Source organism: Henckelia pumila, unplaced genomic scaffold (genome assembly GCF_033568475.1).
Source record: "Henckelia pumila isolate YLH828 unplaced genomic scaffold, ASM3356847v2 CTG_461:::fragment_3, whole genome shotgun sequence".
Taxonomy (NCBI): domain Eukaryota; kingdom Viridiplantae; phylum Streptophyta; class Magnoliopsida; order Lamiales; family Gesneriaceae; genus Henckelia; species Henckelia pumila.
The window spans coordinates 6,898,604-6,914,855 of record NW_027331831.1 but is presented as its reverse complement, the minus strand read 5'-3'; the positions used below and the strand labels follow the sequence as shown (position 1 = coordinate 6,914,855).

Here is a 16,252-nt window from a genome sequence, read left to right as displayed (position 1 = left end):
ATTTCAGCATAGATAACATTTATGTTGAAACCTTTACAAAGAAGCCGTGTTTTGTTGCAAAGTCCTTCAGTTGGATTAATATTTTGAAGAAGTATGATTGGTGCATTTAGTTTCAAAGTTAGTTTATGTGGAGGAAGTCCTTGAGGAGTTAAAAAATGGAATAATTCTTCTTGATCCGGTACAATACAAGCACTTATGTTTTCATCTTATGTTTTCATCGTAGCTATAATATGTGGTTTCTCTATTCTGAGAAGTCATCACCAACTGAGCTAACTTATTTATATATGTACGTAAAAAATGATTAAGGTAGTGTTTGGGAGAGCTTCTTAGAAGCATTTCTCAGCTTTTCCGTTAACAAAAATTTAAAATTTTGTGAAATTTTGTTAACGAAAAGCTGAGAAGTGCTTCTTAGAAGCTCTCCCAAACACTACCTAAAAATCAAATGTAAAATTCTCACTAGAAAACTTCACAAGACGATGAATGAATATTTCATCGCTGACGTATAGTCATTTCATATAATATAACAGAGTGATTCTGCCAAATCTGATGGCGGAGAGATCGAACGACGCCGCCGCCGCGACGGCGAAGAATAGCAATAGCCATTTGGATACCAGCAAGGCCGACAGGCACGTGTGGCTCATGAAATGCCCCCCCGTCGTCGCACGCGCCATGCAACGTCACCACCACCCGCCGCCGCCCTTCACCTCCGCCGTACCATGTCCCACCGTCGCCAAAGTCATCGTCGCCGTCGATCCTCTCCTCCCCAACGACGACTCCTCCACTCAGGTTATATTTTTTACTCACATTGTATCCATCTTCTTCTTATTGTTGTCATTCTTCTTTAAATTGCATGTACAGCTTTGAATTGGATGCTTTCGAAGTGATTTTAGCTGGGATATATCTTGAAAGTTGTGACTTTATGACGTAATATTGTGAACGCGTCACTAGTCTACATTTTGCTGCGAGGCCTTTTGTCCTTTGGTTCTGGGTGATACTGATTTCATGGGAGACACTTCTTACTTCTCCCTTGTAATTTTGTTTGATTTCTTATAGTTTTCCCGAGGTCTTTTGGACCGTTTTCTCATTTCTAGAAAAATCAGAAAACGTGTAGCTTGAATGTATTACATTCATTAGGTTGTCAAATATTTATCATTGATGTGCAACTTTTAAGTTCAAGTAGGCTTTTGTTTTGCTTGGTTTGAGTTAAATAAGATTTGACTTCGGAGGCTTGCTCAGTGTGTCTTATCATCTCCAATTTCTATTCTCAAATGGGGGGTATACAGTGTACTGTTCAAGCTAATTTACAATTTTGTAGTTTCTTTTGCCCCCTGGTAGAGAACTCTGCTTTGTTTACCCTTTATCGATTAAGTGCTTATGTGCTAATGTGGTTTGTTATCAAGATTTGGGTAGTTCATCTTGTCTATCTATTGTCCCGTTTTTTGTGCTAATGTGAAAGTTAACGATGGGTTTAGTATTTATGCTTCATGTAGGGAGTCTTGTAAATGGAGTAGGTTATGTCACTCTCTCCCACTTGAAAGAGAAACAAAAGTTAGAATGAACCCACACAATGCCTTAAAAACATATTTCCTTCATGTCGTTCCTTAAATCTGTCATTCATTCCTACTAAGCATATCATCCCATGGAAAAAAATAATACCTGATACCTTCCCAAAACTCCTATATCGATGTAAATTGATTTAGTGGGTTCAATTGCATAATGTCTTTATAAAAGTGTGGAAGATTAAATGCTTTTCATAAGTTTGTGGATTTAAGATTGAAAAAATGGTGACAGCAGTTTTATTTCACTCATTTGTTCAATTTGCTACTTGCACTTGTTTCTCAAATCAGAGTACCGAAGGTCTTTTTTTCTGAGCGTGTTCGATTTTGGTACTTCATTCACTTCTTCTATTGGCTATTAAGTTTGTGATTTTCCTCACTATTCTTGGGACCTGCCACTCTTTTTCCTTTGGTTTTTAGTATTGAATCTGAAACTTCCAGAACAAATGGTATTTTCAGGACAGTTTGAAAATTTTTTATCTTTGTTTCACATATTAGGAAGTGAAATTTCTGCTCCTGATTTTCTGTTTACTTTGAGCTAACGCTCGATGATTCTCTATTTTTGGTTTTATCACAAAAAGTAACAGTTGAACATGTCATTTTTGGTCATGCTTTTTGGGTTATCCAAATTTGCGTGTATATGACTACATCTTCAAGTTCTTTTAATCCATTTTTTTAAAACTTTGTAATCTATTCCAGATTAATGGTAAAGGGTAGAGTTCTTTTTCTGAGCATCAACTTCTGTTGTTTCCCCTGATAATGATGAAATATTGATGTACTCAGTTTACAATGGAGGTGGCTGGCACTACTTATGAAAACGTGCCCAGTTGCTTCTCAATGGACATTTCCAAAGATATTATTCCTATGGCAATATTTTCTGAGTCACCAGAAGGTCAGTCAGCATCCCGCTGTTAATGTATGAAGAAATTTGGTAGGTTTCCCCTGTTCTAGTTGATTAGTACGCAAATATTTCAGTTTAAGTCGCATTATGGACATAGAGCATTTTTGCATAGCCCACACATAAGGGAATTCTTTGGTTGGAAAGAATCAAGCATGCTGATAAAATTCTAGTGAAATTGTCACCTAAGAGACACCTCTTTAAGGTTTTCTGAAATATGTTACCCTTAATCATTTTAGGACTGTATTGCTCTCTAAAAGAGTGCTGCCAATCCATCCGTTCTTCGTTGCCCTACATGTGACGGAGAATGAAGTAGATACTTGACAGACAGTGGATAAATTCTCTATAAATTTTATTTGCCGTAGTTCAACCCAATAATTTATTTAGCAATTGTAACTATCAAGTAAAGATCAATCACATGTTGAACTAGTATTCATGCAGACATATGATTAAGTGTGTGGACGATGTCACTACAATTATTTCTCCAAAATATAATTCTTATTAAGAGCTTAATCTCAGCTAATCGTAATTCCTAGGCATAATATGTATTTTTTAGGGAAGCTTGCTGCGAAGGGGAAAATCTACCGGAAATTTGACATGAAACCTCACAACAAAAACATCGAAGACTATGCAAAACTATGCCATGAACGAATGACCAAATATATGAATAAAAGCAGACAAGTGCAGGTAACCTTTCAGAAGAACAGTTAATTATCACCTTACTTGCATTACTTCTTTTATGAGAACTGTTACTTTGTTCTTATTATATTGTCTTTCCATGAAGAGCAGATAATTGACAATGACAGTGGAATTCATATGAGGCCGATGTTCAGAATGGTGGATGTCAAGGCATCTGGAGCAGCAGTGATTAATCTCACCTTCTAACTTTTACTTATCGAGCGACTTTCTTTAGTTGTTGGCTGTGCACCACAAATTGCTTGATGTAATCATAGAAATGAATAAAACTTGCTGTAACATTTGGATAGGAAAAGAAGAAGATGCCAGCAAAGGGACCAGAAACGAAAAGAACAAGAAGAGACCCCGAAGAGATGGAAAAGATCATGTTCAAGCTCTTTGAGAAACAACCAAACTGGACACTGAAACAACTGATTCTTGAGACAGATCAGCCTGAGGTATGGAAAAGATCATGTTCAAGCATCTTTAGCCCCATGTGTCAATCAACTCATGGCTCGATCTTATCGACAGCAATTTCTGAAAGACATGCTTAAGCTCCTGTGCGTCTACAATAACAAGGGAGCGAATCAAGGATCTTATGAGCTGAAGCCTGAGTACAAGAGATCAGAAGACAGATCAGCTTCAGTGTAGGCGAAACGCTTTGCACATTAACATTGCATATTCGGCGATAATCTTTGTTTTTTCAAGAACAATCAAGTGTTTGATGCATTTGATCTTTTCTGTGGAAGCATTCTGAGTAGGTTGATCGAATTTTCTATCTTTGGACTTTGATTGATCTGTGGCTCTTTTGTTTCTTCTCTTTTCATATAAACTAGTGTTTCGTGGCATGATGCTTGTAGCATCAGTTATTTTTTTAAACTTTCTTTGGATTTTAATCAATTTTTTTTAATTACTTTGATTTAGTATTTATAAAATATGAGTAGTATTGCAGTTGTATAACATTATTTTGGTTGGGAGTATAATAAAAATCTTAAGCGTTACGTATCTGTACACTCCTTTATCTTCTAAAACTTTTTGTTGGATTTTAATTTTTTAGTAAATATATAATATTATAGTTGTGAAATTTTGTTTTGGTGAAGAGTATAACAATAATATTTTTTTATAATAATAAAAATCTTAAGCGTTATGTATATGTACACTCCATTATCTTCTAAAACTTTTTGTTGGATTTTAATTTTTTAGTAAATATATAATATTATAGTTGTGAAATTTTATTTTGGTGAAGAGTATAAAAATAATATTTTTTTGATAATAATTTTATCATATAGTGTTGATATTCGTAGCTACCGGCGTTAAGTATAGTAAATCGTTACATATAATTTTGGTCAATGGTAATTGTATTTTTTTTTAAAAAATCAATAACTGATAATAAATCCATCCAATATACGTTTTTTGTGGGAAAAAAAAATGCTCCGAATCGGAGAGCCATGGCCGGAATTCAATGACGGCATATGCTACCGTGATACCGTCGGCGACTCCAATGCCGGTATGAATGGCGGCTTCCACTACAATTTATCCCTGTTTTCTGGAACATAGATTCATTAATCGTGTGCATGTGGAGTGAATATATATATATTTTTTCATGTTTTCATTTGTAGGTGAATCTATAATCGAATACTACTCTAGGAAACACAAGAATTCAGCTCCTTTACACGGGTGATAATCAAGTTCTTCTTGTTTTATTTTATTTATTTTTGAGTTGGTGGTAATAATAATCCCTACAAGTTTAGTTTAGCTCCAAGTATTTTGGGTGTCGATAAGAGCGTTAGATTCCCTCCTGTTTATGCTACGGATTGCGGGAATTTTTTTGATATTTTTACTGATTGTTGAACAGTTGGCTGCAAAGAATTCACAATAAGCAGATAACAGTAGATGGCTGCGTTGTCACAGAACCCGATACAGTTCTCAGGTGTGTATATGATATAACTTTGTGTTTGCAATGTGTCTGCAGTTTAAGAAAGAATTTTGATTTTTTAGATAAAAAAAACTTTTGCAGAGCAGGTGCAGAGCTAGCATACTACCGTCTTCCTTGGAAAGAACATGATGCTCCATACTTGCTGGAAATTTTGTACGAGGATGATGATGTGGTAAAAATCTGAACTTGAATTGGGATGCTTCTCTCTGTTGGGAATCATATGTGTCAGATTACTTGTTCATCGTATTGCAAGTGTTATGATGCTACTTTGGGCATTGGTGGGTTCAGATTCTGAAACCAACTAATCCGTTTATATTTTTTGACTTTTGTAATATCTTGATTTAGATTGCTCTTAATAAACCCTCGGGATTACAAGTTTTGCCTGGAGGACTATTTCAGCAGCGAACTGTGTTGACACAACTCCAACGGCATGTAGCAACCACATCAGGATGTCAAGAGCCCCATCCTGTTCCAGTTCATCGACTGGGGAGGGGCACATCTGGTTGGTCTCGTAGATTCTTGTACTTACATCAGGTTTTACTTTGTCAGCTCATGGTGTTCAGCTTCAGAGTTCTTTTTGTATTGTTAAATTCTAACTGGAATCGAGAGCAATCTGTGAATGATAAATGAATAGTCTGTTCTGGAATATTATGTCAAAATGGTTGTTTGTCATTTCCTATGTGGCACTAGGTATATTACTCTGTGCAAAGACGAAGCTCGCAAAATCTTGTCTTGCAGCTTTTTTCGCAGATGGGACGGCTGTTTTGGAGATCTGTAGGTAATTTAATATCTTCTTTTCAATATTTTTCTCAACTGCCATTGAATTCTTTTGCACATTATGGTGATTTTGCACTATTTTGCTCAACAACTGCCATTCAATTGTTTTGGAAATTATGGTGATTTTTAGAAGTATGGATGATATAATAATTAAAAAAAACTGCAATAATACAGGAAAAATGATTCACGGATGAAAACAAGGAACATCACAAAACAATATCGAGCCCTAGTAAGCGGGGTGATTGCTGTGGATGAGGTAATAATAGTGCAAATGTTATGTTTGTCATTCAGTTCTTCATCCATTCTTTCTCTATCATGTTAATGTGTTGAACCTCCAAGATAGAAAACAAATCACCTAACTTCTGCATGACGAGCAAGTAGTCAGTTCTTCCATCTTTGCTTTTTTCATAATTATGCATTGGATTATTTCTATGCAGGTCGCCATTGATCAGCCCATTGGGATTGTGAAATATCCTGGTGTTGCGAAGGGATTATATGTTGCCTCTGCTTCCGGTTTTGTAAATTCTCTCTAGAGATTTTCATCCAACAACAATATAATTTTTTTCTCTTTTTTCTTCTACCAGTCTATTGTGCCTAAATATTTTTGTCCTCTAAAACAAAAATTACCAGGAAAACCGGCCTTGAGTAAAGTAGTTGTTTTGGAGAGAGATTTACCGGGCAAGTCCACATTGGTTCAGGTGTGCTAATTAGTAGTATATGCCTGCATACTCCCTTCCTTCTCTATTTATTGTACCGTACGTTATGTTAAAGAGCCATTTATAACATATTGATGTTTTCTCTCTCAAGAAACTTCATTTGTTATATTTATAAGTGCTTCATAACTATCTACATAGCATAGAAGTGATTTTCCATTGGGATTTGTGGCTTGGTGAATAAAAGTTCGTAATCAATTTCCATGTTTAAATGCTATGCAATAAATAATAGTGTTTGTGATTTCTCAGTGGAGTTTGTGGTTCCATCATTCCTAGTGACGTTATAATGAGAGATGCACATCTAAATATTTTATAATTTTGTAATAGGAGAAGAACAATGAAACCTTCCTAGGATATGTTACTGCAATGATCGTTTTTTTCATTTCATTTTATCTCAATGGTAAACTGCCTGTTAACTTAGATTTCATGACATTGAAGATTGATTAACCTTTATGTTCCTTGACCATACATTAAATATTATAAAGAATTTACCTTCTTTTTATCTCCTCTGTTGAAAGGTTGAAATTCAATCGGGAAGGCCACACCAAATTCGCATTCATCTCTCTTACATTGGGCATCCACTGATAGGTATATTTGAAATAGGTTCTATGTTTTGTTTCACAAACTGACAAACATCTCACATCCTCGAAGGGGTGTAGAATTAATAATAAAAGCTCATTTAAGTTTCATTCATTCAACAATGGTGTTTACTTGCACACAAAAGGCGGCTCTCGTTGTGTCCTTAATCGACAATCATACTTTTCATAAGAACTGGATTTTGTTCCTAGTAATTATTTTTATGGGAATCTCACTTCTCAATCTTTATACTTCAAAAGTCATGTTGTTTGTTTCAACATCACTCTGTCCTTTGTTTACAATTTTTCGACCTTCTTGCTGATTAATGGAACACTATGCTGTGTTTTGGCAGAACTTTGAATGTTTTTAGCTTTTTTCCCTACACGCCGATGCCGTTTCCTCTAGTAATTGTGAGCAACTAACAATTGGTAGCTGCAGTACAATATTGTTTTTGGATTAATGTGTTTCCTCTGGACACAAAATTTAAAGAATTTTGAACTGCTTTAAGAGAAACAAAATTCGAATTCGACTATATAAAGGTAGTCGCTTGTAGAACAGATAATTGAAAGGAAGCAATAAATAAAATCATCACTGTAAACATACACCTACTAAATGTTCAGCAACTGGAAACGAACAATACTTACAAAGATCTGATATCCACAACCATTGAATGTGAGATTTTTCTGTACATACATCTTACTCGACGATGGTCGTAATCTTCAAGGACCATATATGCCTCTAAATTTTAAGTTCACTTTTGTACATTGAAATTTCTATACCTGTTGACATTCAAAAATATTTATTTGTTTGTGACTTGTAAGAGTCAAGATGATCTGACATCTACTTTTCATTGCTTTATAGGTGATCCTCTTTATTGTACAGGTGGGCAGCCAAAATGTGTCAATCATGAAATTGCAGACGAGTGTTTTGCTCAAGACGGGTATATAGAGTAATCCTAAATTTCTTTCATCCTACCTGTTTCCTTTAATGATCCTGAATCCTGTTAATGATTATGATTATCCGGAATGATATTCTTAAGTTGTGATAATCCATTATGTTGAAGTTGAACACATCGGGATGATAAAAAAATTGAGTGGTGCGAAGGGCTCAACTGATTATTGAATCAAACACAAAATTTATGGTTGAAGCAAGATGTGTTTTTTTAATAAACTTCATCTTTATATTTTTCTTATGTTTTCCCATGTTGATTTGCTTACTTAGTTAATTCACCACGCTTCTTCTTTTAGAGGTTACCAGAGACCTGAGAAACCTGTACCTGGAGACTGTGGGTACCGTCTGCATGCACATCGTGTAGTTTTTTCACATCCAGTGACAAACGAGGTGTGTACACATATTAGTTCACACATTATTCTTTCACATACTTTGCTGAATGGACTTCGGTGAATTCTTTTCATGTTACATAAAGGTAGTGTTTGGGAGAGCTTTTAGAAAGCACTTCTCAGCTTTAAGAGTTGGATGAGAATCAATTAAATTTCTCGTTAAAAAATTATGCATTGCGGTCAGTAACCCACCTAAACAACCATCGACCAGCAACCTACTCTTCAAAAAAAACATTACATATTGGCATCCGAAAAACGGATACTTTCGTCATTTAATTTAGGACAGTATATACTGCTGTAAGAGTTTGGTCAACTCATGGAATTGTCTATGTCGCATTGAAACTTATGTAAAGCTATACTCTCTGTGGCCTGGATCAGGGGCCAGACGCTATGGGAGTACTATGAGTAAGAATGTAAGATTAACCGCCATTTGCAATTAGGAAATTTCACATTTTATGCCTAGTTTCTCAAACTGATACATTTCACTCACGCCAAAATGCATCAAGTTGTTAAATCCTAGACCAAAACCAAGAACGGCTGGTTTTCTGAATGCAATTTCATGGACTAGAAGCTTTGATCGCACCGGAGTTTTAAACATATCTATTTTCATTTTGAAGGTTATTGAAGTCATCGCGCCTCTTCCATCTATTCTACAGACGCAGAAAGAATCTAGAGCAGAAAATGGTATGTGAAATATGCTGTATTTGACATCATGAACAATCCATTTGAAGCTTACACAAGCTTCAAATTTGTTGATTGAGCTATATTTATAGCTTTTCCACTAAACATCCAATGAATTTTCTCGATATTATGTTTGCATGGTAATTAAATTGTGATGAAGACCGGCAATATGATTGTACAATCATTCTTCGGGTAATTGCTATGCTACACAGTGCAACACTACTAGGGTAATCCCGTACCTTTGTTTTGCACTAGTTGAAGTCCTTAGTTTATATGCATGCATTCATAACAGTGTAGATTATTATTAATTTTTTTTTTCCAATTATTAAAAAACACAATTGATGTGATAATAATGCCATATCCATTTTAATTATTATATATGCTTTTATATATAAAAAAAAAAACCCCGTCAATTTCAATATCATTTAATATTTCAGTAATTATACTAAATCTTTTTAAGCTTCTCCATATTGTCATCATGGTTTAATATGCTAATTAATTTGGTTTATATATTCAATAAATTGAAAATTTTGGATGATGAATTATGAATAATTTATATTATTTTCCTGCACTAATATTTTTTTTACTATTTATTAAGTTTAAGCACCACATAAAAACTGAATGGTGTTTTGGTCTGGTTTTCCTAACCTCAAAATGCACCTCCACTCACCCACTTTTTTCTGTCATTTCCAATTAACACTTTTTTTCTCCTTTTCAATTAACTTCTTTTCTTTTCGAATTATGTGAAGAGAGATGTTCTCATGCCTATACATAAATATTCATGTATTACGTCGCACATACATTGAATGTGCCTAAATCGCTAGTATGCTAATAATAAATTAGGTTTAAATATATGTTTGCGGTATTGAAATTGAAATAGATTAGCAAGTGCAATAAATCAATTAGTTGTTTAGAATTTTTTTTGAATCTAGTTTAAAATTAAAATTATAAATTTTTATGTTTCTCCAAAAACGCAAAATCAGGAGAAATGAGAAATAAACAAATTAATAAATAAAATGATTAAAAGACCAGGAAAAAAATAGCGAAGAAATGAATGTTATTATAGACCAATGTTATACTATATATGGACTCGCAGACTTACTTGTTCCTAAAATTGGGCCTATGTATTGAGTAGGCCCAATTTGCACTGGACTTTACAATTTCCCACGCTGTGAGAAAGAGATCGAAACTTTGCTATCTTACGGGTTAACGAGATCATCCAATAGTTCAAGTATTGTTTTTACCGCAGATCTAATGACCACGGTTCAAATACGTGGAATTTGATTAAATACAAAAATTTCTATGCGTTGTTCTCTCATGAAAAAATATTATTTTTTATATTGAAAGTATTACTTGTTATCGTAATGTTGATTGGGTCGACTCGTCCAATAGACATAAAAGTGTAAAACGTTTCACAATATATTTACTCCGTATTAAATATGCATTATCGATCCAATCTATATTTGGCCTGGTGCCCCCGAAGGACAATCGAACGGATCCGATCTTTTCATCAACATGGTAGTACCCGTCTGCCAGCATAGACCGACCCATATATTTGATCCCAAAAAAAAAAAAAGAAAAGAAGAACTATAATAATTATTGCTTCTACCTTGAAGGGTTCTCTATATTTTCAATATATTACATAATTTCTTTTTTTTAAAATAATTTTTTTATGAGCTTAATCCGTGGAACTGCATATTTAAATATCCATTTCGTGCTTGAAGTTGAGAAAATTATATTTTGATCTTGTAGGTGCAACTTTGCTATTTGTTATTTTACATTATCAAATTTTAGTCTTACTGAACCAACTTGAATTTGAACTACGATTCAGATCAAGTCTTACCGAAATCGGATTTTGGTAATGTATCTTTCGATTTTTTATATATTTTTGTTAATCTTTTTTCATGAAAAATGCTGACACTCTGCTGATATGACACTACACATGGCAGTGCCGCATTTGTGACACATCAAAAAAATAACTAAACTTAAAACTAAAAAAAGTTAGCAACTAAAATTAAAAATAGAACCAAAAAAATCTAATTTTTCAAAAGATACACAGCGCACATTGTTTAATACAGGTTACGGATTTGTCGAGGATGACAATGTATTAACACTACCCCCAATTTATTACGTTTGAATGTAATAATAGTCAGCTAAAAAGAAAAGGAACGTCATGATAGTTTTTTTTTTTAATATGAAAAAAAAGTCATAGAGACTCGTAATAGTTATTTATTTTTTTTAATTTTTTTAAAAATGATTCATCTCAATATCTCTCCTCCCTGTCTCCTCCTCAGGTTTCGAACTCATGCTCAACAAGAGCTTTGAAAGCCCGAAGGCTGTCCCGTCCTTGTCGGGAGATGCAAACCATCTCTCCTTTCAACTAACACAAAACACTGTTTTTTGTTCGGATGAGATTTGGTGCATTATATTATGTTTGGATCCGCGGAATTAGACGAAATTTAGAATTGAAAATATCGTTTTAGTGTTTGGCAAGACGAGATTTTATATACTTTACTTATAAATTTTAAATTTTCTTTATAATTTTTTTTACAAAATATAATTTATTCAAATTTTATACTATTAAATTCCAAAATATATTTTAACTTTTTTTCAAATACCAAAATGAAATTTCAATTTCATAGATTTAAAATTTAATTCCAATTTCAATTCAAAATCCTAGTTTTTAGACATTCAAACACATTGTTAATGCTGATATGATTCGCAATCTAACAGGGTTTTTCTGACTCATAGTAGTTGATTACTTGATGTCACTGGAGAAATTTGACATTTACAAAATTATTATATTTATTTATTTTTTTTTTGGGAAGGAAGATGAGATCTCACCTGCGGCTGTGTTCCTGTTACACGTAGTCAGAAAAATGAAACTCAAAAGATTTGCGTCACTCCCAATTTTATCAGTATTTTCTTTGACGGGTTTTGTTTATTATGTGACAATATTTGTAATTGTTCGAGAATGGTTGGGGTTATGGAGCTCATCTGGTTTGCTACACGCCTTGATCTTCACTTTCTCGGCCGCTCTTTGCCTTTTTTCCTTCATTTTCTGTGTTCTCACGGACCCTGGTGGAGTCCCATCTGGTTTCATCCCCGATGTTGAGGAAAATCAAGTCCCGGATCAAGAATTCAATAAAAGTGTGAGTCTTGAAATCTTTCTCCGTTTTGTAGAGGCTTTTTTTGTTTTGTTTTGTTTTTTGTGAAAATAAGAAATCATGATGAAACCCGTGTCGTTTTGATGTTATTTTATTTCCTTTATGCTTTAGAATTTCTGATTAACTTAGTATTCAGTTGATTGAAAGTTTTGATGTATTTGTGAAAGTCCTGAATTGGGTGCGGTGTGTATTGGGATTGTGGGTACATAAACAATTATATTAGCGTGCAATTTTTGGAGTGGGTTTGGGACCCAAGGCCACTTTGATTCTTTGGACAAAAAGGGGAAATGAGTAGTTGAAATCCAATATTTTAGCACACTGGATTTTACCTGTAAATTTGTTGGACTTGAAATGCACTCCTAACCATTGTCGTTTGAAATCTCTTGCATCTTAATTTCTCCCCAATCCAGATGTATTGAGTGTGCCATTTTTCCTTGTCTCCACTTTTCCTATTCTTCTTCACGGGCGTAATTTTGATTCTATAATCAAGTATAGCATTAATGAAGTTGAATGCTATAATGTGCACATAACATTTTGGCCCTTTCGAAAAATACTTGTGTTTTGTGGCCATTTATTTGTTATAAATGCTCTGGTAGTTTATATCATGGTATATGATATGTTATTTTAAATGACCATAATGTTTGTTTAGCTATATGTGAACCGATATCTTCTAAAATTTTTAGCACGTATGCATGTATATATTTTTATCATTAAATGATTACGTTTCAACTTATCTAAATACTTTTTGCATATTCTCCATCAAAATAATTTTTTTTATCTTCACTTTCAAGAATTTGAAATTGTAAGTAATCCAAATTAAAGAAATCAATGTTAACTGATGTCAAACATGAGTATTACATTACCACAATACATGTGTAATTTAAAAATGTATGCATTACAATGTATAAGTCTTCTGTAATTTAAAGTTAACTTAAGGTTATAGATTTTTGGAGAAACTAATTTTGTTTTATGTGGGCAAACAGATCTCTAAGTTCAATTTCTTAAGTTTAAGCATACATACGTTTCTTTTCTTGGACGTGTTCTGAAAATAGATTACTTCATGGATTCATGGCTTTAGGGCCTGCATTCTAGACGCTGTGACAAGTGTTCTGCCTTCAAACCTCCTCGTGCTCATCATTGCCGTGTCTGTCGAAGATGTATTCTGAGAATGGTGGGTGCTTTTCTACAGATTTTTTGTATGGATAACTTGGATATGTGATTTCATACGTCCCAGATTTTATTAAATCTTCCAACGTTTCATTGAATCAGGATCACCACTGTGTCTGGATAAATAATTGTGTGGGCCACAGGAACTACAAGTCTTTCGTCACTTTAGTTTTCTACTCAACTTTGTCCAGCACTTATTCAGCTGTAGGAAAAATCTGTTCCCTTCCATTTGTACTCTTTTGTTCTTTTTATTTGCTTTCTTTGATGTTTTGTGCATTCTTAGATCATTGTCATAAGTTGCACGCTTCATAAAGATATGGACTCCATTGCAGGCTTATCTCTGAAGAACTTATGTGTGAGTGTTCAGTAAATCCATCGGTAAACTATTCATTATCTCTATTATTTCAATTAAGTTTGTACAGAGAACACAAACAGTTCATTGATTACACTTCCAAAGCGATGCTTTTTCTGGGACTGCATTGTAAAGAATTCTTTAGGCAGCATCTCATTAAATTTTTTATTTCAGGTTGCTTGCGGAATGATCACTGTGGGTTTAAGTCTGATTCTAGGAAGTCTCCTGGTCTGGCATATATACCTCATTACTCATAATCTGACAACTATAGAGGTATGAAACTTGTCTTGCTTACTGAGTCGGCTCCTTCTACACAAATTTTTCTGCTTCTCCGTCTTAACCATTGGATTAACTTCATTCATACCATATTCTCATTATTTAGTTTGAAACTGGCAATCTGATGGTCAACTTTCTATTTAGTACCATGGAGGAAAACGATCTGCATGGCTGGCAAGGAAATCGGGGCTAACATATCGCCATCCTTTTGATGTTGGTGCTTACAAAAACATCACTTTGGTCTCTCTCTCTCTCTATCTTTCTTTGTATGTATGTTATAAGAAATTTAACACCATATTTTGATCCACATTTACGTTGAGAGAGTCAAACAAAAGTATTAGTAGTTTTCTTGGTCACCATCGAGGATTTTGTACGACATACATATATTTGCTTCATGTTTTCCTCAATAATCGTCAGAAATGTAAATTCTTTACATCTTTGTTCGATAAAATCTATTTTCCAAGCATAGACAAGGTGTGACTATGCGTCTTTGTTGTGCTTTTAGATCCTGGGACCAAGCATGCTGAAATGGACGTGGCCTGCAGCAACTAGTCATATCAGAGATGGACTCAGCTTTCCGACTGCACGTGATAACGATAGCTCGTAACACCGTTTCTCCGACAAAGATTTCTGGTATTACTCCTAGTATTCCTTACAAGATGTGTGTTGTATGTAATTAATCTTCTTATGCTTAAAAGGCAAATCACTGAGAATTGAGGTGATTTTAGCAGTTGTCCATGGTGCGAATCCGCAATGTGCTTTTTGTCAAAACATGAAACGATGTATTTCAGATTCATATTCTTTGTCAAAACGTGAAACGATGCATTTCAAATTCATATTCTTGGCTTAATACTTTTGTAGTACAGTTGGACGAATCTTTTTCTCCTTTTTCTATGTGTGCTACTTACTACTTTGGCTTACACTTCACCTATTCCAAATCTTTCAAAGAGTTACATCATCGGGGAAAACATAATTTACAGCCCGAGAGATTTGAGTATCGTTGAAAATGTTGCAGCAGCTTTACTCGCTCTCCAAGATGAGCAGGTCTCCCCGACGAATCTATATTCGTAAGACGACGTTACTGTCTCATACTTTTGGATAAAAATAATGTTTTTTTCATTGTAAATATCGAATAAGATATCTGTCAATCTTGTGAAACCATCTCGTATGAATTGTTTTCTCCAAAATTAACGAGAATTTGAGCTTTCTGTTGAACTGAGAGCGTTGTTTATCAAATACGAATATCGAGACAGACAAAAATCCAGGATACCTGAGTTTTTTTTAAAAATAAGATTATAGAGAATTAGAGTTTTTGATGAGTTTGAACACAGGAGTTATAATTTTAAAAATATTTAAATAAAGATGACTTTTTAAAATGTTTTTTTATTTAAAAAACAAAAGCAGTTTGACGTTTACATGGATATTAATCGGCAAACTCCGCTTAATATAATTGGCAAACTTCGAAGAAATTAGGTGTTAGTATTTTGGGGGGAAAAATACTCCAATTAGCAAATCTATCAAGAATCGTTTAAAATTGGGATAAAAAGAAAAAAAAATGAAAATGATCATTGAATATTTGATCCAAATTTTTTTTTTATTAATATTCTAACATGTGGGATTATACTATTTTGTTAAGATATAATTAGTTAATTATTAATTGGATTGAATCAAGTTGTTTATTTTAATATATTGAATTAATTATTAAACATTAGTTTAAAATCACGCTGCATTACTAAATGGTAATTACTTAAACAGGATTACATAGATGGTTATACACGAGCTTTATCTTTTTTCATAGCAAGTTCTATGTTTTTTATTCAATGTGAAATTCGAGTTGTTAAAATTTTTAAAATAAAATAAGAGTAAAAATTATTTTTGTACATAAACTATTGATAAAATGTCACATTGGTACATGAACTATTGAAAATGGTTTAATTGGTATATGATCAAACTCAAAAGTCAATTTTGCCCTTTACTTTAATTTTTTTAAAATTGAATATTTTTATTAAATTGATTAATTGAACTACATGCATATTTTTGTCTTTTAAATTAATATATTAATTAAAATTATAAATATAAATTCATATTTACTAATTACTATACTATAAAAAGAATATTATATATCATTATACGAAAAA

At 33.5% G+C, this 16,252-nt stretch overlaps 3 protein-coding genes and 1 non-coding gene across 5 annotated transcripts; 3 read left to right on the top strand and 1 right to left on the bottom strand.

Annotated features, from left to right (window-relative positions):
- Positions 1–488: 488 nt before the first annotated feature.
- On the top strand, positions 489–3,978 carry LOC140872274 (uncharacterized). Its single transcript, XM_073275092.1, has 6 exons — positions 489–786; positions 2,340–2,448; positions 3,011–3,141; positions 3,244–3,318; positions 3,441–3,587; positions 3,661–3,978. The coding sequence occupies exons 1-6, from the start codon at positions 547–549 to the stop codon at positions 3,778–3,780; spliced, it is 822 nt and encodes a 273-aa protein (XP_073131193.1). The 5' UTR covers positions 489–546; the 3' UTR covers positions 3,781–3,978.
- A 527-nt stretch (positions 3,979–4,505) lies between these two features.
- LOC140871747 (RNA pseudouridine synthase 5) lies at positions 4,506–9,542 on the top strand. 2 transcript variants are annotated; one of them, XM_073274426.1, is made up of 13 exons: positions 4,506–4,636; positions 4,749–4,806; positions 4,985–5,059; positions 5,147–5,237; positions 5,411–5,567; positions 5,756–5,843; positions 6,017–6,098; positions 6,280–6,355; positions 6,473–6,540; positions 7,074–7,143; positions 7,993–8,071; positions 8,379–8,472; positions 9,089–9,540. In XM_073274426.1, the coding sequence occupies exons 1-13, from the start codon at positions 4,558–4,560 to the stop codon at positions 9,161–9,163; spliced, it is 1,092 nt and encodes a 363-aa protein (XP_073130527.1). In that variant the 5' UTR covers positions 4,506–4,557; the 3' UTR covers positions 9,164–9,540. The 2 variants fall into 2 exon arrangements, with proteins under 2 accessions (XP_073130527.1, XP_073130528.1); XM_073274427.1 differs by having other exon boundaries at positions 4,554–4,636; positions 5,152–5,237; positions 9,089–9,542.
- A 1,859-nt stretch (positions 9,543–11,401) lies between these two features.
- Positions 11,402–11,539, bottom strand: LOC140872388 (U6atac minor spliceosomal RNA). The gene has a single exon (XR_012147808.1). It is a non-coding gene; the product is annotated as a U6atac minor spliceosomal RNA (small nuclear RNA).
- Positions 11,540–11,950: 411 nt separating this feature from the next.
- Positions 11,951–14,964, top strand: LOC140871893 (probable protein S-acyltransferase 15). Its single transcript, XM_073274636.1, has 7 exons — positions 11,951–12,304; positions 13,398–13,490; positions 13,589–13,690; positions 13,770–13,841; positions 14,013–14,111; positions 14,259–14,354; positions 14,620–14,964. Exons 1-7 carry the CDS (start codon positions 12,032–12,034, stop codon positions 14,719–14,721), a joined length of 837 nt encoding a protein of 278 aa, XP_073130737.1. The 5' UTR covers positions 11,951–12,031; the 3' UTR covers positions 14,722–14,964.
- Positions 14,965–16,252: the final 1,288 nt, after the last annotated feature.